Source organism: Narcine bancroftii, chromosome 5 (assembly GCF_036971445.1).
Source record: "Narcine bancroftii isolate sNarBan1 chromosome 5, sNarBan1.hap1, whole genome shotgun sequence".
Lineage (NCBI taxonomy): Eukaryota > Metazoa > Chordata > Chondrichthyes > Torpediniformes > Narcinidae > Narcine > Narcine bancroftii.
In genome coordinates, this window is record NC_091473.1 from 173,469,898 (window position 1) to 173,495,704 (window position 25,807).

Below are 25,807 nucleotides of genomic sequence, written 5' to 3' on the forward strand. Positions count from 1 at the left end.
AAACTACATAAGAACATTAATGTTACCTGGCTCTTCAGACTTGCCATCAAGTTCAAATCTGATTTTCTACTTCAGCACCATTTTGTTCAGCACTATCCGGTTATTCCTTGATTTCCTTAATGTTCAGAAATCGATGTAGTCTGGAATGTATTTGTCAATTGACCCTCCAATGGGTAGAAAATTCACCATATTAAAGAAAGTTCTCCTCCTTTCCGTCCAAAACAACCTGCAGCTTGCTCTAAGACAATGACCACGAGATATAGACAGCTCAGCTAAGTGGAAGAGTTTGCCTCAATGAAAAGTTCATAATTTGAATTCAATCACCTCTCATTCATCCTGGCTGCAGAGAAAATGAGCCAAATGTACTTGATCTCCAACTACAAAAGAACTGATGTGTCTCGTGTCGGTCCATTTAATCTCTGCTGCACTCCCTCTATGGGCATGGAGACCAAAACTGTTTACACTGCCGCAGATCTGGACTCACCTATGTAATTGCAGTAAGAATTCCTTTTTCCTTTATTCACTCCTTTCGTAATGGCTGCGTGATCCCTTGTTTCACTTGCATCTTGGCTTTCAGCATTTTGTGTGCAAGTACAACTAGGTTTTTCTGGATCTCTTTTTATATAAATCGGCCTTTCTGTTAAGTGGAACAAAACAGGTGATCTTGGATTTTGCCACGTTATGTTCTCACCAACTCAATTCCCTTGACTCTGTCCGCTTCCCCACTTGCACTCTCTCCTAATTTTTTGAACTTGAGATGTGACATTTGGTCCCTTCACCTAAACCTATACCTGTATAAAATATATGTGTATATATCTGCATGTAATAAATATAATTTTAATAGATAGGGCCCAAAATCTCCATTGTGCCCTGCTTGACTTAGCCTGCCAAGATTGAGCAGTAATATAATTCCCTGCCTTCTGCTACATTATCAGTTCTCATCCTAAAACGGTATGCATTCCAACTTCCTGGTGGAGATCTTGAGGAAAACATGGAAAAATATCCAAATGTTCCACCAAATACAAGGATCCCTTTACATGTCTGCCATAGAGCTGAACAATAATACCATATGGAAATGAGCTGTTGTCCATATCATCCACTCCAACCATCAGCCAGTCTTCCATATTAATTCCATCTCTTTGGCCTTGGTCCATAGCCTCTCATTTACTTAGACTTTTAATGCTGTTTGTATCCCAGTTTGAACCTCTCTTTCAGTTATATCCTCAAACAATTCGAGTGGATTTGTCAAATGTGATTTTCTTTCCATAAATCTCATGCTGGTGTTGCTCAATCCTATTATTTTTTAATATACTCTGTTCTATAGTTCATTATAGAATTCAGCATTTTCCTTGCAACTGACCAAGTATTAGGCCAATGGGTTGCTAATCTGATTATTAAAATACAGTAAAAATCCTTGGTGTTGGCCCCTATGGGGATTGGTAGATGCCAGATAAGTGAATTTTCCGGTTGCTTGAGATTGTGTGCTGTGTGGATTTGCCAACTGATCACTGGGGGTGGGGGGGGGGGGGGGGTGGAGGGTGGCAATTTTAAATTCCTAATTTTTTGCCAGTTGCTTGAATGACAGAAACAGGAATGTTATTCTATTTGCATTTTAGTGAACAATTAAATTCAACTTGATTTAATTTCTTTCAGTTTATTTTGCCTGTTTTTTTTTAAACTCCTGTTATAGTTGTTTAGAAGAAATTGACAAAATTGTGTAATGAACTGTTTCCTACAAAGCTCTGAACGAGTACACTTGGTTTCCCTCAGAAGCATTACTGTTTATTGGTAGCAGCTATTTGTGGATTTAATTTCACTGAATTTTAAATGGATTTTTGAAGGTTACCATTTGAATCCCCCTTTATTTGATGATGTGAAATTATTGCCTAGCTTTTAAGTGACTTTACTAGTAGCTGTGATACAGTAACTAAATTTGTAATGCACTTTTTGAAGCAAGCAACCCAGTGGTTATAAAACAAATTTCCAAAGAGCATGACCATTACTTGATTGTCACTGCTTTAATCTGTGTTGTATCAAATTTACTTCTCCGTGTTCTTAAATTGCCAAATCTTGGTTCAAGTGGCCAAGCCAATGTAGTTCAGGAATATTACTTTGGCATGAGTAGTTGAATGTTAATAATCTTCCAGACAGAAACTTGGAATTGGGGTCTGGCTTGGAGCTCTCTTGAATATTTGTGCTGTTACCACCTTAACCCACCCCTAACAGGTCTACAAGAATTCATTGCAACATTAAAAACGTGATGTAAAAACCTTGGAGGTGTGTTCAATATTCTGAAATGAATTTGTTTAAAACAAGTAATCTGGCTTAATCATTTCCAATGGGGGGATAAAAAGGCACTAAGTAATGACAAAACACTACACAAGATGGCACTTAAAATTGGGCAGAAAATTGGCTATAAGCTTTAGTGGGTTCAAATCATAAAGGCAGTATATTTCTTGTAGCTGAACCATTCTAACTTGTTTAAATGTACTCTTTAGGCCCCTTCAGTTGGCCTGAACACCCCAGTGTAAAACCGCACAATCTCCCCCTTTGCGGCTAAAGCTATACTCGCCTGAATGCAGCAGAAGCACGACGCCAACCCTCCTCTGGGAGGGATAATCGGCGGAGTGCCACGCTCCACCAACGCACCTGTCTCCATCAGCCAGCTACCCAATTCCCCGCTGCCTGACAGCCCTCCTCCCGCTACCTGACTGCTCCCCCCTCCATGACTCCCCCGCCCTGCTCCATTACAGCCCCCGCCCCACTGGGGATGGGACATTGGGACAGGGGCGACCATCAGAGGATGTCGGGGCAGAGGCGGCCCGTGGCACTGGCTGCTCCTGCACCAGGGCCACTCTCTGCGGCTCAAAATGCGGCAGAGCAATGGTGGTCTTCCCTACCCATAATCCCCCACGCAGCTGTAACTGTTGTGGGAAACACAGACCGGTTCCATCTGCATGGGGGAATTATGGATAGGGAAGACAGCCATTGCTATGCCGCATATTTATGATGCTGTGGCGCCAGTCGCCCCGCCTCCATCAGATCCGGAGGTGCCTCTGGATATGTATAGGCCCTTTCAGGTGGACCTGGCAACGCTGCAGCAGCCTTTTAGGACTGCTACCTGAAAGGTGAGTCCGCAGATTAAGATCCGCTCCTGCCGCTGCCCTCAAGGTAGAGGGTCCACCTGAAAGGGCCTTTTCTTGATTAGGGAATGTTAACCCTTCCACAATAATGGTATAGAGAGTGGAAACTATTCTCTTCTGTGAATTGATTCAGAGGAAACATTAACTGTTTTACAAAAATTAGGAGGGAAATTTGCAACTTCTGAGAAATTACATAATTTAGCAATTTGTACAGTATTATGTTTGTTTGTCAAAATCTTTCATGGTTTTTTAAATAGAAGGAAAATGTATTTTGAAAAAGACAAAAATTGACACGGTGTGGGTAAATGATCGAATAGAATTTATTGGGGTGCTCCTGTGAGCAAATTGGTGCTGAGCAAATGGCCAGGTATTAGCTACAAATTGAGATTTTAAACATCACTACTGAATTAGCAGCAGTAAAGGAACTGAATTTGCTCTACAGTTTGTTTATTTTTAACTTCCATGTGCAGAAATTGTTGAATATGCTGTGATTGTCAAAAGTAAGAATCTTTAAAATTAATCAAATCCAGCTTCACCACTGTACCTTAAGGCAGGTACTGTACTTTGAAGTATTAGATTGCATAAAGAGTGCAAAGGATTTGTGAATATTGAGTAGGTACTTCATTTTGAACTGATAAGCTATCGTACCTCTAGCATCTTAGGGTTGGTATTTAAATATGCATTAAGTGGAAGTTTTGAAATGGAAAATGGATTGGTATGAGCTGATGCAGGGCTTGAAAAGTGAACAGCCGGTTTGGTCTTGCCCTTGTTAGTTATCTCACCATAAGTAAAACCATTCATGTTTGTATGAGATGTCTTTGCTCTGAGGAAGCAGAGAAGCGCTGGAGTTTCCATGGAGCCACTGACCCATTGCTTGCCTGCAGCTTTGGGATAGTTTAATGAGCATTGATTTAAACTGACCACGGATATTCAATGTACTGAACAAGTATCACACCACGTTGCCTCTTTATTACTCTTGATTTTTCATTTTGTTGAACTGGGTAGTTAACACTACATGCTTATATTACCATCACTTTGGTTAGTGGCGCTGAAAGCCTTCTAAAAGTTATTTATAAACTTGAAAAATGAAGTTTTTTTAAATTAATAACATTTGATGCTTGCTTGATTGGCAGAGATGGTGCAGCTACTCTTAGTTACCAAGTACAAGACTGCTCTGACAAATCTCCTGTGATACAAATGGATGAAAACGGCATTCTGACTTCTGGTTCCGTAACCGGATCTTCTACAATTCGAGTGAATGCTGAAGAGCAATTTGGTGTCAATCAAACTGTCACAGTTGCAGTTAAGGTCAGAATAAATAGTATTCATATTTCAATATATTTTTTTAAATTAGTTTTGAATTCCTTACCTTAATATTTTTGAAAATAGGGTGCAGATCTTTCTACCCCTCTACTCTGTGCCTGGTCTATGCCCAGCTAAATCTAGTATCATTCTGCAGCATGATTCCTTCAAGGGTCTAGGAGTGGGGCCCATCATGTTCTCCTGAAGTATGGAGTATGCATGGTCTGATGAGTTATAGGGCCTCATCGTCATAACATTTCTGATGAGTTGAACAATGCTAGGGAAGTGTATTGCTTGATGACACTGTGACGGAGTATATAGAAATGTTTTTGGGAAATAAATTGGGAAAGGTTTGTTAGAGAGGTCACATTTAAACACATTAAAACAGATCTTATTTGAAAACTGGAGGTCTGCTAGACATAGTGGCTTCTCACACCTTTTTGCAAGAGCTTTGAAGGGTGCACAAAAGTCGTCACTAATGGATTATTGTTTACCAAAGCAACAGATGAAAGAGAATGCTGGCACCACTATTGTCTGCAGGAAAGTTCTGCTGTTGTAAGAGGGTCGTGTGATTTTGCAAGCAGAGAGAGTCAAACAGGCTTTTTCTTGGGGAGAGAGAGAGAAAAGCAGAGATCACTCTGACTGTGTTTCAGCCAGCAAACATTGCTAGGACTGGTACAGGACAAGCTGGCAAGATTTTGGTCAAAGCCTTTGTGGTTCATGCAAGAGGAGAGGACTGGCTGACTAATATTTCACTTGGAATAAGAGAAACAGAAAGGAACTCTGTGATGACCTGAAAGAAAGAGGTTATTATCTGGAGAACCCTGATGGGACAATTTTCGCCAGCAAGACACTGAGGTGACTGATGGAAGTACATCAGTTGTGGATGTCCTGGAGCAACAAATCTCTCTCTGAAAACCAACATGAACCTGAGCAGTAACCATTTACCTTTCAAGCACCAAACTTTCTAAATATTCAATTCTGTGCACAGTATCAGAATTGCCTGCAACCAGTGAACTTGGAGGAATGAGAAATGAGATTGGAATGTGAATCAAAGAACCTTTCTGAACTTACACACACACACATTACATACACATGCGCTTAGAATTAAAAGGGGGTTAAGTTAGGTTAGTTAATAGTGATAAGATAAAGTTTGATCCTGTTTTCATGTTTTAAGATAATTAAAAACAGCTTTTGTTTAAGTAACCATTTGTCTTGGTGAATATCTATTGCTGCTGGGTTTTGGGGTCCTCTGGGCTCGTAACAATTTTACTATTCATTTTTGATAGTTTTATATTTGAATCTGAAATTTGATCATTTCAGTGTTGCTTTTGGCTTCAACCCAAGCAAAAACAAAATAAAATTATTTATATTAAATTACATTTATGCTGCTTCCTCATTTTTGACGTGTTGCTTTGTAATTTTCAGGTTGCACCTGTCTCATACTTGCGAATCAGCACAAGTCCTGCAATATATACACTCAACAAGGAGTCTGCACGAGCCATTCCAGTGGGAATAACTTTAACGTTGACTGTTCATTTCCATGACAACTCTGGAGATCTGTTCCATGCTCAAAATACAATGATAAATTTTGCTATGAACAGGTAAACCAGTTATGGTTGTTGCATGATGGATTTAAGAAGTAGCATTGGATTACTGAGAACCTGCTAGGGTAGTTTAAAAATCTGATCTAATTGGTTTTAAGAACGAGTTGGTAATAGAAATTTTAGGATGCATGAAGTTTTGGTTATTTGAATCTTATTGAGCAAATATTGATTTTAAACATGATGGAGATAAAGATTTTCCCAATGCATTGTTCATTGTAAGCCAGAGGTTTTAAGTATACTTTTAGTATGCCGTGTTAAATAAGTCAGTGCAGACATTAGCATGTCGGTGTTTCGACCATCTTGGACCTGTGGAAGGGGGAGAGTGGTGGGAGGAGCCCAATCTGGCCACATTAGGAAATCAAACAGCAGAGCTCCAGAAATGCCGGAGACATGGCAATAAAGCATGTCTGAGCAACTGGGCAAATTGAGATCAGAGATGTTGGGTATCTTGGCAAGGTTTGGCATTCACCTTTGTCAGCGAGCACTAGGAATCAGTTTGGAGATTTTGATCACAAATCTGTGTGTTGAGTTTCGGTGGAGGAGGGGGAGGTTTGATAAGGACATATGGAGGGAATTATTAACACAATAAGTGCTGCATTTTAAAGTGTCCTCTAAAGAAATCTCTTGGCGCCTGCCACATTGACCACCGCCAGTGGGCTGATATCGCCTCAAACCGTGCATCTTGGCGCCTCACAGTTCAGCAGGCAGCAACCTCCTTTGAAGAAGACCAGAGAGCCCACCTCACTGACAAAAGACAAAGGAGGAAAAACCCAACACCCAACCCCAACCCACCAATTTTCCCTTGCAACCGCTGCAACCGTGTCTGCCTGTCCCGCATCGGACTTGTCAGCCACAAACGAGCCTGCATCTGATGTGGACATTACCCCTCCATAAATCTTCATCCGCGAAGCCAAGCCAAAGAAGAAAGAAAGAATTTACCAATGAAATGAGCAAGGTGCTTTAAGGCAGGTACAGGCAAAGAAAAGGAACAATGGATAAGATCTTGAAAAGTATCAAGGCAACCTTGTATTTAATGTTCCTTTTTTTTTATCTCTCTGCATGTCAAACTGATCCTCCCATAATGCCATCAGACTTTGGCTGTCAGCATTTAATTCTTTGCCCCACCCAACTTACGAATATTTGAGCTCTCTTCCTGTGACTTAATTGTAATGTGTGGACAATTTGCTGCTGACCACTTTATTGGATTTGAAGTGAATGACAGCACAGAATCAAATTGTGTATAATACACTTTGGACGATATAATACACAAATGAGCAAAGATGCAAGCTACTAATAATGAATCTACTGACAGCAAATAGCCACAAAAATGTCAAATAAAATAGTGCAGGAGGCATTCCAATAAAATTCTCAAAGTACAGGTGTTTGTTCTTTTATCCAAGATCCTTGAACACTCATCAGTATTTAGATTATTCTGGATTATGGAATTAAAAAGGGCCAAACATGAGCCCTTTTTATGGAGCGACGCCGCATTGAAGCCAGTTCAATGAGCAATGGCTGTCTTCATTACCCATAATCCCCCTCGAGCTGGAACTGCTCTGGGAAACTCGATTCTAGCTGTGTGGGGGATTATGGGTAATGAAGACCGCTGTTAATCCCACATTAAAGCATAAAGAGGCCCACCCAACCGGATTCTGCTGTGCCCTTATCTGCCTCCCTCTGGCCCAGCTTGGCTTCTGTTGGGCTGCTTCCCATCATCTGATCCCTCTGTACCAACAGCTGCCAGAGGGGCTTGCCATCACCTGCTCCTCCCTTGGGCCCAGATCTTGCTGCTACTTGGGCTCAGCCACTCCCCAGTGGTGTCCTCTCAACTTCTCCCTCCGGCACCACCTTCTCCTCGAAGCCAGCTCGCTTCTCTCCTCTTTCCTCCCAGGCCATGGAACCCAGCACCAGGGTCCCTTCACCCTCTGGCCCCAGTGGTTCAGTGGGCTCCAACTCTCCTTGTCCCCGTTGGGCCTCCACACTCTAAGGGCCACGTTCTCTCCTCACTCTCTCCCTGCTCGAGTTGCGTTGCTTCTCTCTCCCCGCTCACCTGCCAGAGTCGCGCTGCTGCTCGCTCCCCGCCTGAGCTGCATTCTCTCCTGGCTCTCAAGAGCACCTGAAAATGTACTGTACATGCAGTAAAAAAAAATGTTCGGTTTTCTGAATCACAGATAAAGTGATAAGGACCCGTACCTGCGTTTAAATTCTGTCCTTTAAGCATGTATTGGGGGAAGGAGGAAGAGTCTCTGACATTAGAGTATTTAATAAATTAGCTAGGGAGGAGACCTAGATTCTGAAATGTAATTATTTTGAATGGCTGATCAGTGCAGCAACAACTACTCATTTCATTTGCATAGTGCTTTTAACATTAATACCGCATCTCTGGTAACTTCGCGGTGTTGTGGAGCAAACAAAATCATCAATCCACAATGGAAATATTTTGCAGATGAAAATGTTTGGTCAAATCAAAAGGTTTTATTGAGGATGTTCTTCTGGACAATGTTGCGTAGATGGGAGAAGATTTTGGGTGTTTGTATCAGAAGCAAATTGAATGGTGGATAACCCTAAATTGTCAAGTGACACGAAAAAATTAATTGCGGCCTCTTTGTTCGAAGGAGAGAATTTTCAGAATATTTAATCTCTGACCTCAGTGGCATTTTCGTATACAACCTTAGTTCAAATAGATGCCTTTTGCTGACTGTGACAACATTGAAACTTCGTGAGAGAAGAAATGGGGAAACATTCAGACACTGTGGAGCTGAAACTAGGGATAAAGCAAGAAGTTGGTGCAGGACATTCCCATTTCAGCTTGTGCGCACAACTGAGTTTGCGTAGATAATGACATAAAGGAGACTTCATCAGTAAACTAAATAGAAAATGGGAATGCTCTCACGCTTTGTCTAGAGCATTACCAATTTTGGAGACAATAAATTCCCTAGTAAGTTTTTCAAGTGCAGATAATTTTTTAAGCTCGTCAAAAGCAGAAGAATAATGCTGCACACTCCAGTAAATTGTTCTTTATTGGTTATTAACACCTGTAATTAAATCTGTGGGGGATTGCTGTAGAGATGAAATAATTGAACAATTGGATCTAAAATAAGACAAGCAGTCTGTAGAAGTTATATTTTAATATTTTAAAAATTTCATCACATATGAACAAAGGTGAAAGTATTTTTCCGCTAAGGTTCAAGCTCTTGTGATAAACACACACCTGATATGAAATACAGCATGTTTAAATTAAGATTCATATTTCTTTAACTGTGTCATTGTTAATTAGGTAATTAATGTTCATTTTGATTTCTGTAGGGATGACCTCCTGCAAATTGGCAAAGGAACCACAAATAATACCTTTATAGTAAGGACCGTAAACGTGGGGCTCACGTTGCTGAGTATATGGGATGCAGAACATTCTAGCATTGCTGATTATGTTCCTTTGCCCGTTGAACATTTCATCTATCCGGAATTGCTGGGAGATCTTGTAGTTGGTGATGTTGTATGTTTCAGCAGTAATCTAGTTAATCAGGAAGGTAAATATCTCCTTGTTGGATATCCAACTCATCGTACAATCTTCAAGTGTATGATGAAATTCAGCATTTAATCTGTCTTCTTGCAGGTCAACTGGGAGTTTGGAGTTCATCTTCCAATAGCATTCTTCAGGTTAGCCCCAAGACTGGCACGGCAGTTGCAAGAGATTCTGGGCTTGTCACAATATATTATGAAATACCAGGACAGTTCAAAACGTATCGAGAGGTAAGCTTTATAATAACAGGAACATTTGCTGAGATCTTGTTTTTTTTTGTGTGCATATATTTTGTTAATAATTTTTGCAGGTCACAGGGAGAATGTACAAACTTCTGACAGACAGTGTCAGATTCAAATCCGGGTTACTCCCACTGTAATAGCATTGCCCCCGCGCTAGTAGGGTCATCTGCATATTGTTTGAGAACTTTGCTGGACACATTTACCAAATTCATCAATCTCCATGCACTTTGTGCAATGGCAGTCCGTCAATGGGAAGAAAGTTGAAATCACTAGCTATTACACAACCCTCTTATTCTTGCAATTCTTTGTGATCTCCTTACATATTCACTCCTTCATACTAATCCATTTTGCCTGCTCTTGGCCCGTTATCCATCTCAATCTTTCCTATCAATTTGGGTAGCGCATTCGCTGTTTACAGATCACTTGGTGTGTTTTAAGATATTCTGGGAGTGTACTATTATATTTGCCACCCCATTGCACATGTAATACGCATGGCTGTATCTGAAATTTTACTGCTGACAAAGTCAAATCTATTGGAACAGAATTGCTTAAAGAAATGTGGTGTTTTAAATTTGCTCTGAATAGGCCTTGACTTTTTTTAAAATCACTAATGTGAAGTAGTGTACTTCTCCACTGTAATGTTCTGTTTTATGTCTCCTAACAAAAGTGCAGCTGATCAGATCCAATGTTAATAAATAACATTTCTAATTTGCCCATAATTGTACATCCTTCAAGCTCAATTTAAATTACTGCCTTAAACATCTACCACTAACCTTGCATATATCTTTAAGTAACCAATCACAATTGTGAGCTAAAATTAGGGGGAAAAAATCATCCCTTTTGATAATCTTCCCAAAATCATAACATTATTCAGTAAAAAAAAAAATTGCTAAGCATTCATGGTTGTTGAATTTCTCCTCTCTGGTATTTCATGGGAAACAATGGACAAAATGATGCATTTCTTCATTTCTCTGACTTTAAAACCGAAACTGATCTCCAAAAAATAGCCAGTTAGCCACAAAACTTAGAGAGGTAAGCTTTATAATAAGAGGATCTTGTATTTTTTTTATATGCATAGATTTTGTCCATAATTTTTGCAGGTCACAGGGAGAACATACAAACCCATTACAGACAGTGACAGAGGTAATGCAAGATCCAGTTGTGTGTGGGTTTTTTTTAAAGCAACAAACAGAAAGTTTTCTCATTCTTCAATTAGACTTTCAATCTAATCTGAACTGAGATCACTAAGTACATGGGGGAGAATACAATGCAGAAAAGTGCTGGAGAAACTCAGCAGGTCATACAGCAACCAAAGGAGATAAAAAGCAATCGACATTTTGGGCTTGAGCCATTTGTCAGGAATCTGGAAAATTGGTAGGAGTGGTGGGAGGCAGGAGAAGAGGAGGGAGGAGAACAGGCTCACAGGTAAAAGGGATAGGTGGATACAGGTGGGCGGATAAAAGGAGGAGTAATGCACCACTCTTAATTCCCAATTCCTTCAATGTCAAATCAGGTTTATTGTCATCTGATTGCACAAGTGCAGCCCGGCGAAACAGCGTTCTCCAGTCCACAGTGCAAATTGCACTGGCGCAGGCACACGACTCGACAACACCCATATAGGCAAATGAAACATATAAATAAATATTGTTTCATCAGTGTGAGAGTCTGGGATGGTGAGTGTCGTTCAGTATTCTCACTGCCCATGGTAAGAAGCTGGTTCTTAGCCAGGTGGTGCTAGATCTGATATCTCTGTGCTATACCTCTTTCCCAACAGGAGCAGCTGAAAGATGTGTGTGAGGGTGGAAGGGATCCTCAATGATCTTGTACACCAATGTGTCCAACTAAATAAATCCTAGCCGATTTGACTATGTTTAAGTTCTGTTTTTGAAGGAAAAACATCTCTTCTGCTCCAATAACAAAAAAAAATTGGGAATACCCACCGTGGTCAGTTCAAGCAACTGGAAAATTCACCCCATATTGGGGTTCTACTGTAGTCACAAATGGTTTGTTTACTTTGATTTTTGAACATTCATTTACAAAGATTTGGGTTTTTTTTTTGTGTTGTATTCTCAGCATAGAGAAGTGGCTGATAGGCAGGAAGCAAAGGGTTAAAATTAAGGGTTCCCATTCTGGATGGCTCCTGGTAACTAGTGGTGTTTCGCAGGGGTCGGTATTGGGGCCGCTGCTGTTTACAATTTATATTAATGATTTGTGGTATAAATGGTTTTGTGGCCAAATTTGCAGATGACACCAAGAGAGGTGTCGGATTAGAAACCGTAAGTTCTATCTATGGTAAGAGAAGTCTTTCTTGTCTTTAGGTTGAAGACCCATTGTCAAAATTGGGACGGATAGGGAAAAAAAATGCTTGTAAGCTGCAAGTAGAAAAGGGGGCATCTCTGTGGCCTGACTTACTGTGTATTTCCCACCTCCTTTAACACTTCCAGTATCTGCAGTATTTTTTCTGCATCCTTTTTTATTTTTCGTAAATCTCCTGAATGCACTGGCTGCACGTTTTCTAATTGTTTTATCATTCCAGGTGATAAAATGTTCTATTAACAAATAAGTCTCTCCTTTATTAGTGATTTCTAATGGATTAAATGTGATAATTTACCAAGCCCTGTTGTTTTCTAGCTGGTAATTAAGAGTGCAGCAAAGACTCTTGTTCAAGTGCAGAGTGGTGCACGCCTGACCACACAGACTGGGACTGTGCCTTTTAAATTTCCTGTTTTCATTGGAGAAAGCAGTAACCTGAAAGGTAATTTTCTTTTGGGGGGGGAGGGGGGAGAGAACTGCTAGACGAGGATTATGGAGGGTGGGTAGATGGGATGGGTTTGCACAATGGCTGTGATGGTAAGTCAGTCAGTTCTGTGAAATCTGCTCAGTCCCAAGAATGAACAGCTATGCGTTTTATCACGAGGTGGAGCTAATAGATTGGAGTCTTTATTCGATGCCATTTTGTTGTTTGTGGTGATCCATATTATTGCCGAAACCGAAACATACCGAGCATATTTTTCAATAGTCTTATAATACAGTAAAAATTTCCATTATCTGAAAATCAAGCAACTGGCAGCCTCAAGCAATCAGCAAAAAAAAAAAAAAAATTGCAGAAAATAAATAGGTAAAAAATACAGAAATTTAAAATTGGCACCCCCCACCGTGGTCAGTTCAAGCAACCGGAAAATTCACCCCATATTGGGGTTCTACTGTAGTCACAAATGGTTTGTTTACTTTGATTTTTGAACATTCATTTAAAAAGATTTGGGGTTTTTTTGTGTAGTATTCTCAGCATAGAGAAGTGGCTGATAGGCAGGAAGCAAAGGGTTAAAATTAAGGGTTCCCATTCTGGATGGCTCCCGGTAACTAGTGGTGTTTCGCAGGGGTCGGTATTGGGGCCGCTGCTGTTTACAATTTATATTAATGATTTGGATTGTGGTATAAATGGTTTAGTGGCCAAATTTGCAGATGACACCAAGAGAGGTGGCGGATTAGAAACCGTAAAGTTGCAGAAGATATAGAGAGATTAGGAGACTGGGCAAAATTATGGCAGATGAGATTCAACATAGAGAAATGTACAGTTGTACACTTTGGCAGTGGAAACAAAGAGGCAGAATACTGTAGGGATGGGTTGAAAATTCAGACCTCGGATGTGCAAAAGGACCTGGGTGTCCTCGTGCAGGGAAACCTAAAAGTTAATGGCCAGATGAAATCAGTCGTGAAGAAAGTGAATGCTGTGTTGGCATTCACTTCAAAAGGAATAGAGTACAAGAGTAAAGATGTGATGATGAGACTCTATGGGGCACTGGTGAGGCCTCATTTGGGGTAGTGTGTGCAGATTTGGGCCCCCTATCTTAGAAAGGATGTGATGTTGGAGAGGGTGCAGAGGAGATTTACCAGGATGATTCCCGGAATGCAAGGGCTGACATATGAGGAACGTTTGGCATCTCTTGGGTTGTATTCGTTGGAGTACAGGAGAATGAGAGGAGATCTCATAGAGGCTTTTCATATCTTGAAAGGTTTAGATAGGGTGGATGCGGGTAAGATGTTGTCCTTGGTGGGTGAATCAAGGACAAGGGGTCATAGTCTGAAAATTAGAGGCTATCCATATAAAAGAGAGATTAGAAAGAACCTCTTTAGCCAGAGGGTCGTGGATCTGTGGAACTTGCTGCCACATCCAGCAATGGAAGCAAGATCATTGAGAGTATTTAAACAAGAAATAGACAAGTATCTCATTAGTGAGAGCATCAAGGGATATGGGGAAAAGGCTGGAAATTGGAACAGTGTAGATTTACAGAACAGACTCAATGGGCTTAGTGGCCTCCTTCTGGTCCTTTGTCTTGTGATCTTGTGAAATAAAATGAAGCAAGTGTCAAAGTAACAACTGCAGGTCTTTCAATATTCAAACTTTTAATATGTTCAGAGGAAGGGAACAGTCTGGCTAAAATATGGTTTCAAATCATTAAAATTTTATTGAAAGTTAGTGTCTGACCTTAACGCTATAGAGAAGGGAAAATTAACATTGTGGAGATGAGGATCAAATGAAATTGGGAAGGAATAAACTACAATAATACAAAATGTTGGAACTGGCTATTAACTTTGTGGAACAGAGGGACAAACAGTGCTGAGGTTAAAGTGATCGAGAGCTTAGTTCTTTAGAGTAGATATCGCCAACAACCTGTTCTTGTACAATCACATCAAAGTTTGAAAACAAGAAGGCGCACCAATGACTACTTTCTCAGAAGCCAAAGGAAACTACACCCTGCACTTTTGTTATCGCATTACCTGCTGGACCTAAGAATTAGTTGACTCCTCTGGTGGGTAGCAGGCAAGATGAAGTTTTCACTGTTCTTGTTATAGTAGATCATAAATCCATGTTTTCTTTTAAAGTCACTATTTTTGTGTGGCATTGTAAAAATGAAATAATTTGAAAATTCAAATGTTAGTTTTAACTGAACTTTCAAACTTTTAAAAGACAAATGATCAAGTTCTAGTTTATTGTCACATGTGTAATGGATAAATATTGGGAGAATTTGGTAAGATTTAGAGTAGGTTACATACATTTCTTTTTCTTTGGCTTGGCTTCGCGGACGAAGATTTATAGAGGGGGTAAAAGTCCACGTCAGCTGCAGGCTCGTTTGTGGCTGACAAGTCCGATGCGGGACAGGCAGACACGGTTGCAGCGGCTGCAGGGGAAAATTGGTTGGTTGGGGTTGGGTGTTGGGTTTTTCCTCCTTTGCCTTTTGTCAGTGAGGTGGGCTCTGCGGTCTTCTTCAAAGGAGGTTGCTGCCCGCCAAACTGTGAGGCGCCAAGATGCACGGTTTGAGGCGATATCAGCCCACTGGCGGTGGTCAATGTGGCAGGCACCAAGAGATTTCTTTAGGCAGTCCTTGTACCTTTTCTTTGGTGCACCTCTGTCACGGTGGCCAGTGGAGAGCTCGCCATATAACACGATCTTGGGAAGGCGATGGTCCTCCATTCTGGAGACGTGACCCATCCAGCGCAGCTGGATCTTCAGCAGTGTGGACTCGATGCTGTCGACCTCTGCCATCTCGAGTACTTCGACGTTAGGGATGAAAGCGCTCCAATGGATGTTGAGGATGGAGCGGAGACAACGCTGGTGGAAGCGTTCTAGGAGCCGTAGGTGATGCCGGTAGAGGACCCATGATTCGGAGCCGAACAGGAGTGTGGGTATGACAACGGCTCTGTATACGCTTATCTTTGTGAGGTTTTTCAGTTGGTTGTTTTTCCAGACTCTTTTGTGTAGTCTTCCAAAGGCACTATTTGCCTTGACGAGTCTGTTGTCTATCTCATTGTCGATCCTTGCATCTGATGAAATGGTGCAGCCGAGATAGGTAAACTGGTTGACCGTTTTGAGTTTTGTGTGCCCGATGGAGATGTGGGGGGGCTGGTAGTCATGGTGGGGTGCTGGCTGATGGAGGACCTCAGTTTTCTTCAGGCTGACTTCCAGGCCAAACATTTTGGCAGTTTCCGCAAAGCAGGAAACATACATACACACATTTTAAAACAGATCTTATTTGAAAGACTGAAGAATTCATATTCAGTAACATTGCAGGATCTTTTGGAGACTTTTATGCACATTTCATAAGTAAGTGCTAATTAAAATGACATCATGAAATGAATAGCCATTGTTTGGAGGAGACACACTGGCTGTTAAAAAGTACTTACAGTGTTGTCACAGAAAGGTCACCCCTGGGTTTTGTTTAGCTAAGACAGCAGCTTGATCAAGGGAGAGAACTCCTGTTGTTTGCTAAAGAAGGTGGGGGTTTTTTGCAAGTGAGAGAGTCACATGGGCTTTCTGGCATTCTCAGTGGGAGAGAGAGAGAGAGTAGACAAGCCCTCTCAGCTGAAAGGAGCTGAACAATGCAAGCCAGGAAGAACTGGATGGAAACAGAAAGTTCCAGAGCAGTGGACAACTGGAAGTGCTATCTGTCTGATGTTTCTCTTGGAATAAGAGGAACAGAAACGAACTCTGTGGTAGCCTGAAGAAAGAAGTTACCATGTGGAAAACACTGATGGAGCAAGTTTCATCAGCGAGACCTTGAGGTGATTAATGGTGGTAGCTCAGTTGTGGAAATCCCTTTCGAGCACCAAACCCTGGTGAACTTTATCCATGTTAAATTCTGTGCACAGTCTAAGAATTGCCTGCATCCAGAGAACTTGGAAGAAGGAGAAGTGAGATTGAACTGTGAACCAAAGAACTTTTCTTAAATTTACACAGACATCATACACATGTGCTTAGAATTAGAAGGGGGTTCATTTGGGATAGTTAAATATAGAGATAAGTTAAAATTTGATTCTGTTTTCATGTTTAAAGTTGATTAAAAACAACTTTTGTTTTTAAAAACCATTTGTCTTGGTAAATGTCTATTGCTGCTGGGTTTTGGGGTCTTTTGGGCTCATAACACATGTACCAAGATGCAGTGACAAAGTTTAATTTGTGAGCTGTCCAGCAAGATGCCCCATACATAACAGAACAAGTAAAACACAGAACAGAAGTGCAGATTTACAGAGCGCATCTGTTAGCACAGAGCAAAAGCAACATAATTTTACTATTGTGTGGATCATCACAGCAGAAAAGAAATCTGGTGGTGTATTCATGAATCTTCCCAATAGGAAGGAGGTGAAAAGTGTGTGATTGGGGTGGGATGAGGCTTTTAATGTTCGTTAGTTTTGATTGGCAATGGCAATCAAACTGCAGAAGGGGCATTGAGGCAAGGTCATGGAGTTTAGAGTTGAGTTTGTTTGGTACTGTCGTGTTGAAGGTGGCACTATGGTAAATGAATAGTAGTCTGACATGGTTGTCCTTGTTGCCTGCCTGTTCCAGGCCTGAATGGAGGGCAAGGAAGATGGCATCTGCCATGAATTTGTTTAGCGGTATGCTAATTAGAGTGGGTGGTGTAAATGTGAGCCATGACCAACTTCTCAATGCACTGTTGGAAATTGAGGTGGAGGAAGAGAATTATAACCTATTCCTGGAAGCTAAACTTCCCATAGATAATTTGCTGCTGTAAATAGTTGCAGGAAGGAGAATCAATGACATTGCTATCAACTTATTTCTTTCCAATCCCATTTTGAAGAAAACAGTTAGAACAAAGACAGCAAACTTTACTTTTTCTTTGGGTTTGAGCATGGAATCTCTCAAATGTCTCTTTGTAAGTATCACTTTAATGAAGTATATATTTGAAAATGGGCAGAGAAAAATATCTGTCACATGCTGATTTTACCTTCTTGGTAAATTCTGAAGGGAAAAAAATATTAATTTTGAGGCCTGTATATTTTCAAATAATAAGTATGATGCCAGTATTGAAATTTTGGGCTCAAGTTTGAAGATGTAACTGAGCATTTGACATCAATAAATCAGTTTCCTTTGGTGTCCTTCAATTCATACATGACTTCTCCCCATTGGAATCTTGTACTTTGTCTGCATTCCACCAGCATTGAAACTTTGATCATTTAAACCAATAGTACTGTTATTTCTGACTGCTTTTATTAAATCACTGTTCAGGTGGAATAATTTCTAAAGTTCCACAAATTTTGTAGGAGGGACCAGTTTTGAACAATGCAATTGTAAATAGGAAACATCATACTTCGTGTTGTGAAGCATATTTTCAATTTAAGACTTAAGTGGGGTAGAATGATAAAACTTTTGGCAAAAATGACAAGTTACCAAATGTTGTAGATATTTTCATGAGTCTAAATTGTCATATAAAGTGCAATAATTTTAGCATGTTTTTGTTTGCTTTCAGGAGACTGTACAGCTGAGCACTTTGAGGCAATTGATCAAATGCACCCAGAGTCCATTTTCACTTGCAATCTGCAATTTAATAACGCAGTGGAAATACCTGCTGAAGATGTGTTTAGTGTACAAACAGGGTTTGATGCCCATATAGGTAAGAATTTGCATTTAATTACACTGGACAATTGTTTTCAGAAAGTTTGCCTCCTGAAAGAAAATTAGGGATTATGATAGAAAACTTCAAGCCACATACAAAGATCATTTCAAATTTGTTGTATCATGAACAAGTTGGAGAAACATTAAATGAGCCTTAATAATGCTGACACTTTGTGTTAGTTCAACTGACCTAAAAATGTTTTCCTGCTAATTTTCGTTTGTACTGAGCATCTGATGCCTCTTGTGTCAGTGTCCAACACTAGTCAGCCAGGATTGATGGATTCCAGCTGCTTTTCAATGGTCACAATGTCCCGAAGAAACCTTTCACCATGTTCCTCACTGACTGCACCAAGATCAGCAGGGAAGAAGTCCAAGTGCGAATGCAGAAAATTAATTTTCAGTGACATGTTGCACTTTATGGCTTTGTATGCTTGAAGAAGACATAAAATATTGACAGGAAAAAATGAAAGTAGGTTGCATCTTTTAAAAAATGGTACATGATAGGAAAATGTTATGGTGATTTTCGTGACCAGCAACCCAAAATCCATAAAATAGACCCAAAGGTTTTCGGGAATCAAAATCTTCATTGTCCAGTGTTATCTAATATAGTGAATCATAGACAAAATCTTAATAAAGTTATGGAATCATAAAAAAATTGTAGTTTACTCTAAGAATTAATCAAAGGAAAAATGGTATCGCATGAAATAACATTTTCAGATATTTTGTATTTCTTTCATGAGTTTGCTCATTATATTGAAGAGCCATTCTGGCACAGCACTAATAAATATTCTTCTTTCTTATTAGGGCATTACACTTGTGCTGTTACAATGCAGAAATTGACTGATTACCAGCTTAAAGTGCTAAGTAAAGCCAAAACCTCCGTCAATGTGAAAGCTTCAATCCTTGATGCCCAATTCATTGGAGAACAAATTGGTGCTGATGTTTCATTTTTACCTGATTTTTACACTGATAAGTCAGAAATTATTCTGAGCAACCTGCAAACAACTACTGAAGTTATAATATATGGAACTTCGGAAATTCTGGCAAACCTAGAGGTAATGTTCTGACTGGCTTATTGAAATAAATTTTTTAATCCATTTGTTAATAATTTACTGTTGCACTAATACATAAAACAGTTGAATTTACTGTGAATTTGGTAACACTAGTAATGGGGTGAGACCGTTATTTAGTTGTGGGGCAAAATTTTTTGATCATAATCATTAAACCAGTGCTCATGCGTTGAAGAAGGGCTCAGGCGGAAGCATCGGTTATAAATCTTTACCTCTGATAGACGTTGCGAGTCCTGCTAAGTTTCTCCAGCCTTTCTGTGTTTTTACTTCAACTAGAGCTAATGGTTGCTTCAGAATAAGCTTTGAAATTCCCCTGGAATTCCAATCGTCAGGTGCATAATCATCGAGGCAACTTGTTTAAAATGCACAAGGTCCTGAGAGATCTTAATGGGGTGGATGCCAAGGAAATGCTTCCACTTTTTTTTTTGTTGCTTCAGAATAAGCTTTGAAATTCCCCTGGAATTCCAATCGTCAGGTGCATAATCATCGAGGCAACTTATTTAAAATGCACAAGGTCCTGAGAGATCTTAATGGGGTGGATGCCGAGGAAATGCTTCCACTTTAGTTGGAATCAAGAAATGTGGGTCACTGTTTAAAAATAATGGATCACTGTTTAAGACAGCTAATGTGAAATCCTTTCTCTGAGAATCATCAGTCTTTCCAATTCGCTTCCTCCAAATTCCCTTCCTCAAGCAGTCTTTGGATACTTTTAAGACAAAGATAGGAAAATTCTTGATGATCAAGAGAGTTAGAGATTACACTTGGGTCTGCCACGGTGTAAAATGACAGATCATGTCATTCATATGTTTGTTGTTGAGTAACAAGATTTTTTTTTTAAAATCTGCCTTTAGGTTACACCAGGATCGTCACTGATAGTTATTCAAGAAAAGGAAAAGATCTATGGATCACATTGCTATGTGAAGTTTGCAATCTCCTTGTTTGACACCCGATTAATAAGCCAAGGACCCATATTAACCACGCTTACTATTTCTAACTCGATGACAGACCAGTCAGTCTCTCTTCCAGTCAAAGTTTTATATTTTTCTGATAAAAATAATGAAGCACCACGTAAGTTTATCACTTCAGAATGAAGACCAAATTCAATGTTGCTCCATCAATTTTACTGTTCTAAATCTATTCCCGTTTATCTGGAGATAAATGGTATTGTAGAGGGAAAGAATGTGAAGAGGGCATTCCGCAGTGTAGATCTACATCCAAAAAATGCCTTTGTTCATAAGTAATAGCACAGGATAATTCAAAGTGCTGAATTTACCCAATGCTCATTATTTATTTATTTATTTATTTTTAATTTACTTATTTCTTACTTTTATTTAATTTTTTTACATTTAAATCTAGACATTTAGCACAGTAAAAGGCTCTTCCGGCCCATAAGCCTGTGCCGCCCAATTACACCTACCTGACCTACAACATCTGGTATGTTTTGAATGGTGGGAAGAAACTGGAGCCTCTGGAGAAAACCCATGCAGACACGGGGAGAACGTACAAGCTTCTTACAGACAGCGCAGGATTCAAACTGGGGTCCCAGTCGCTGGTGCTGTAACAGCGTTGCACTAACCCCTACGCCAACCATGAAAATGCCGTCCCTCCAGGGAATTGATATCCTGGATTTGAATTTGAATCCCTCAAAAGTAGAAAAATAATGCAAAATAACAGTTAAATGTTAATACAATGGTCAATATTGTCCAAATTTTGAGCGAGTGCAATTGATCATGGATAATAGTTTTTAAAGAATCATTCTATTTAAATGATTTGCAACAAAGTTGTTCCAGTGAAGCCTAACTTTTTTTGATCTTATGATCTTCTCATTTTTAACTTTGCAGTGTATTTCTCAAGTTTTATTTGGGTATTCTGTATATTTATGATCCAAAAAAATCTTGAATCAAATGAGTAAACAATGTCCCTCTCAACCAAGGCACGAGCATCACAGCAATTTTGAAATTGAACTAAATCTTGTTGGAAAGCTGTAACTAAACATTGAAATTTGGAATTTAGAGCACATCACATTTCATCGCAAAAGAATTATTGGTTTTATTGAAATGTTTTCCTATTAAAATTGTGCAATTTGCAAATTTTGTCTGATATTTTGCCTGTTTGTTTATTTTCTTAGCTGACATCGCTGCCGCTTACTTGGAAGGTGTTGGTTTCTTCCAGCAGTTCATTAATTCCTATCAAGTTATCTTTTTCACATTCTTTGCTCTACTCACTGGGACTGCTGTCATGGTTATCGGTAGGCAACAATGGATTAAAGTGAAAATTGAACTTGATCTGATTTTGCTGTTATTAAATATAACTTTCCCATTTTCAGCCTATCATGCATTCTTTTCACGGGAACAAATCCATCATCCAGCATTTGCGCGGACATCTCCCGCACCTATCGGTGAGTAATACTTTTGCTAATGCGAAAGAAGAAGTAAGCATAAAGTTCTCTCTTTAAATTTGTAAAATTTTATTGATCATTTTAAATGTATTTAACTATCAACAGCTATGCAAAATACAAAACGTCAAGAAAACCCATCCCTCCACCTCCTCCTTTTTGTATAAGCCCAGTTAAATGGAGGGGAAAAAAAACCAAGAAAAAGAAAAGTCCCATCATCAGTGCGTACAGTACCACAGTGTTACAATCTTTATAAAGGTCCGCTGGCTAGTCAGTAGTGATAGTGGCCTTATGGTGGTGCCAGTGAAGTTCTAAATAAGGATGTCAGATTTTTAGGAAGGTGCTATATCCTCTCCTAAGACTGTGTGTAACCATTTCAAGTGGAATGTGGCTGTTCATTTCTGAAGACCACCTATCAATGGGGAGAGGGGTGTCATATTTCCATATTACTGTCATACATTTCCCGGCCACACATCAGGCAATTTCTGTGCATTTAGTGTGGAAATTAGTTAGTGATCGACCAACACTTGCAAAATTCCCCGGAAGACAAAGTTCTGGGTCTACTGGGAAGGTGACTCCTGCGTTCTTAGTTAGGAGGTCACAGGGATCACACCAGGAGGGTCTCACCTTCATGCAGAGCCAGGTAGAGTTTAAGAAGGAACCAACTTGTATCCCACACCTAAAGCACATCTGTGATAACTCACCCTTATATTGGTGTAATTTCTGTGGGGTGAGGTACAGCTGATGGAGAAAATTATAATCCCTGTCAATCTATACTTGGCATTGAGAATAGCCAACAAACTTCCTTGACATAGATCTGACCAGAATTGTTCATCAATTGTTACGTCTAAATCTGATTCCTATCTCACTCTAGATTTATGTAAACCTGGCTTTGGGCTGTCACTCATCAATAAAAAGTACATTCTAGAAATAAATTTATATACACTTCCTTCATGAAGTAGTTTCTCCATTTCATTGAGTCTGGGTAAAGTCATTTCAGGGCCTAAGCTGGCCTTAAGGAAGGATCTTAACTGAAAGTCTTGTTGGACAAATTATATTTCTTCTGCTGTTTAAATGATATGAAAGGTCCTTTTTCAGAAAAGTCCTTCTTCATAGCAATCTTCCAGGCGTTGTAGCCTATTATGGAACCAGACTGTCCTTAAATTTTTTAATTTTTAAACACAGAAATATGTATTTAATTTGATATCAAGTGTGTGCTTGGAGCACCATTTAAATTTATTGCACCATTTCTCTTTTTTAACTTCATTGAAGATGTGTGATTTCGCTCAGGAAAAAGTGCAGTAAAATCCCTGTCACCCGGCACCTAGAGATATTGTGGATGCCAGAAATGTGAACTTTCCAGTTGACTGAGACACTCTTCCAATGCCTAACTAATACACCTGCATTAACCATACACAATTTAACATACAAAAGACAGTGCAAAATGTAATCAAAAAAAAAAATTGGTATTGTAGTCTTTAATTATGTAAAGTTCACTTTAATCAAATAATTCCTGTAGCTTACAAAATTTAAATTCGAACCCCGGTCACTGGCGCTGTAATAGCGTTGTGGTAAGTGCTACGTTAACTGTGCCACTGTCATAATTAACCCTTCCCGCCCCCAAGTTTACAGATAAAGCCTTACTAATATACAGGGTTGGCACTAGAACAGGTCTTAGCAGGGTCATTAGGGTAACTGGGGTTGGGGGGGTTGGTGGAGCCTGCCCGTCGAACATGGACATCCTCTATCCTTCTGATGTAACAGATGAGCATGCTGCTTATATTGCACGTAGAGTCACTAGCGCGTGTCAAGCTAGAAGCTAGTGACACTTGACGCACGCTAGTGATGCGGGTGGGGGTGGGTCTGACCATAGTCGGGGGGGGTGCAAACGGGGCTGCCAGTGGTCTGGTGTCATCGGGGGTTACAAAACCTCATTTGAGGCTGCAATGGCTATGAGAGTGTGTGTGGGGGATCACAATACCTCGCAATGCCCATGAATGCCCCCCCCCCCACCCCACCCTTGGGACTGAACCTGCTAATTTACTTCATACAATAAAGATATAGACTTACTAGGCAGGGATAAGGAGACACTTTGGGAGAGATGCTCCAGTGGCGAGCGGTATCAAATGACTCTTCATCCTGGTGTCCTAGTCAGGCCCTTGGCGCAACCTGAATCACCTCCACGCTAGTGCCACAGGCAGGCCCTCAGCTCACCTTCCTTTAAATTCGAACCTCATTCGCGAGTGCTGTAACAAGGTTGCGCTAACTGTTCCACCATCATAATTAACTCCACCGTCACAATGAACCCCCGCCCACTATTTAATTCAAACACAACTTTATTCAAACAGCTGCTGCGAGTGGGGCAGGACCGGGGCGCTCCACCGGCTGAATGTTTGCTGCCAAGGGGTAGTGTGTTGCTTCGGAGATCATTTACTTCTACGGTTTTAAACTTTTATTCAATTGATGAGTTTTCAGACTAATAAGAGTATAATACTATTGATTTCTTTTAGGGTTTATGCCACCCCATATGCAATATACCACCCTCAATACAAGCACATCTTCTACCAGTGGAAGCAGTCCCCAGCAGCGACTGTGGAGTACACATTATTCAGCCAATCAATCTTAAGCAGAAAGCAGTTGACATGAAGAACATTTTGTCTCACACAACCCAGGAGTATTTATTCATCTTTCTAAATTGTGCCTTTGTTTTTGCTAATTTCTAAAGTGTTTTCATCTGTACTTCAAAGGAAAAATTTTGATTACTTGTTTGTGTAAGGTTGTGCAGACACCAAGTTCAAGCTACACTACCTGCCTGATGGGTGATTTGTATTTGGCTAGATTCGGTAAGATGTTGTATAACATGGATAGTGCACACTTGCTCTGGCCTGATGCTCACAAGAGGCATTGCAGAATGGTTGTGGTACTGTGATCAAGAGGGAAACTGCTTCCCTGCACAGAAGCAATAAGGGCAACTTCTAAGAATTTATCTATTTATTAAAGTGTGAGTTTGGTAAATTGAGTACAGACCAGTGGTTGAGCCATGGTCTGTGTGGATCAGCATTTTTACCTGTAAAGTTTTCAGGTTTAAAGGAGCATTCCAGAATCTCTCGAGAATCTCCCTTATTGAAATGAAGAATTTCATCTAACTCATCTGTAAACTGATGGGAAAATCTACAATGAGGTAGATAAACGAGTTTGCTGTGATCATAACCAGATCACTTCATGCAATTAAGACTGGTACTGTATTCAAAATAAGTACCTGGCATTTGATAGTTTAGATTTTATGTTTGTGTTGGTTTTTAAGTATTTAGAAGAATTTATTTCATCAATGTCATGCTTATTTAGAAAAAAATACTGTTTTGTAATTGTAACATTGTTTAAGCAGCAGAGCCTAAAATGCATTTTTTTATGGAATTGCAGGAAATTTTATTTTGACTGAATTGTTTTATGATTTTTAACCTTGTTATTTGAATGATCTCAGCAAAAGTCAAGAGCCTTCGTGATCATGGAATATTTTTAATTGCAGGTATTATATAATTTGAAAAATATGCAACCATTTTTCTCAGGCAATTAGAATGTGAAAACGTAATTTAGTTCAGCCACTGTATCACAAAAGCAACTCTTTTAGTTGAAATGTGATTAAATGTGAAGACTGTCTTAAATGCTAAGTGTACTTGAACAGACCAAATGCTTAGCATCAGGCAGTCCATGTAATTTAGCCTACATTAATTTGTAAATGTGACTTTAACCTTGAGGTTGTATCATGGACGTGCCTTAAAAAAAAAAGCCACTGAAATTAATGATAGAGGTGTGACTTGTTGTGATTTTTTTTAACGTTTCTTTTAATTTAACACTTTCAGAGTGGCACAGTGCTGTTTTTCTAAGTGCTTGATAAATAATAAATGTTACCCTGATAATTATTTGTATTAATGCCTTTGTTTAGTTAAATGCTATTTTCATTTAGATTGCTAACTCATGGGACACTGACCAGAAAGTATAAAATATACATGGAGACTGTGTCTTTGGGGAAACGCTGCCAAAAGCATTATAATGCATTTGTCAAAGGTTTACCAGTAAATAAGAATTATCTTAGACCTATCAATGCGAAGTCCACACTG

The 25,807-nt window shown here is 39.8% G+C and overlaps 1 protein-coding gene across 2 annotated transcripts in view; it reads left to right on the top strand.

Annotated features, from left to right (window-relative positions):
- nup210 (nucleoporin 210) overlaps window positions 1–25,606 on the top strand; it is a 117,727-nt gene extending 92,121 nt beyond the window's left edge. For both annotated transcript variants that reach the window (XM_069939803.1, XM_069939804.1), the window contains 11 exons: window positions 4,277–4,451; window positions 5,874–6,049; window positions 9,359–9,579; window positions 9,666–9,802; window positions 12,446–12,569; window positions 18,079–18,222; window positions 19,029–19,279; window positions 20,146–20,362; window positions 21,423–21,542; window positions 21,621–21,692; window positions 24,200–25,606. In XM_069939803.1, the coding sequence (XP_069795904.1) occupies window positions 4,277–4,451; window positions 5,874–6,049; window positions 9,359–9,579; window positions 9,666–9,802; window positions 12,446–12,569; window positions 18,079–18,222; window positions 19,029–19,279; window positions 20,146–20,362; window positions 21,423–21,542; window positions 21,621–21,692; window positions 24,200–24,315 (1,753 nt within the window). In that variant the 3' untranslated portion in view covers window positions 24,316–25,606. The remainder of the gene's footprint in view (window positions 1–4,276; window positions 4,452–5,873; window positions 6,050–9,358; window positions 9,580–9,665; window positions 9,803–12,445; window positions 12,570–18,078; window positions 18,223–19,028; window positions 19,280–20,145; window positions 20,363–21,422; window positions 21,543–21,620; window positions 21,693–24,199) is intronic.
- The last annotated feature ends 201 nt before the right edge of the window (window positions 25,607–25,807 follow it).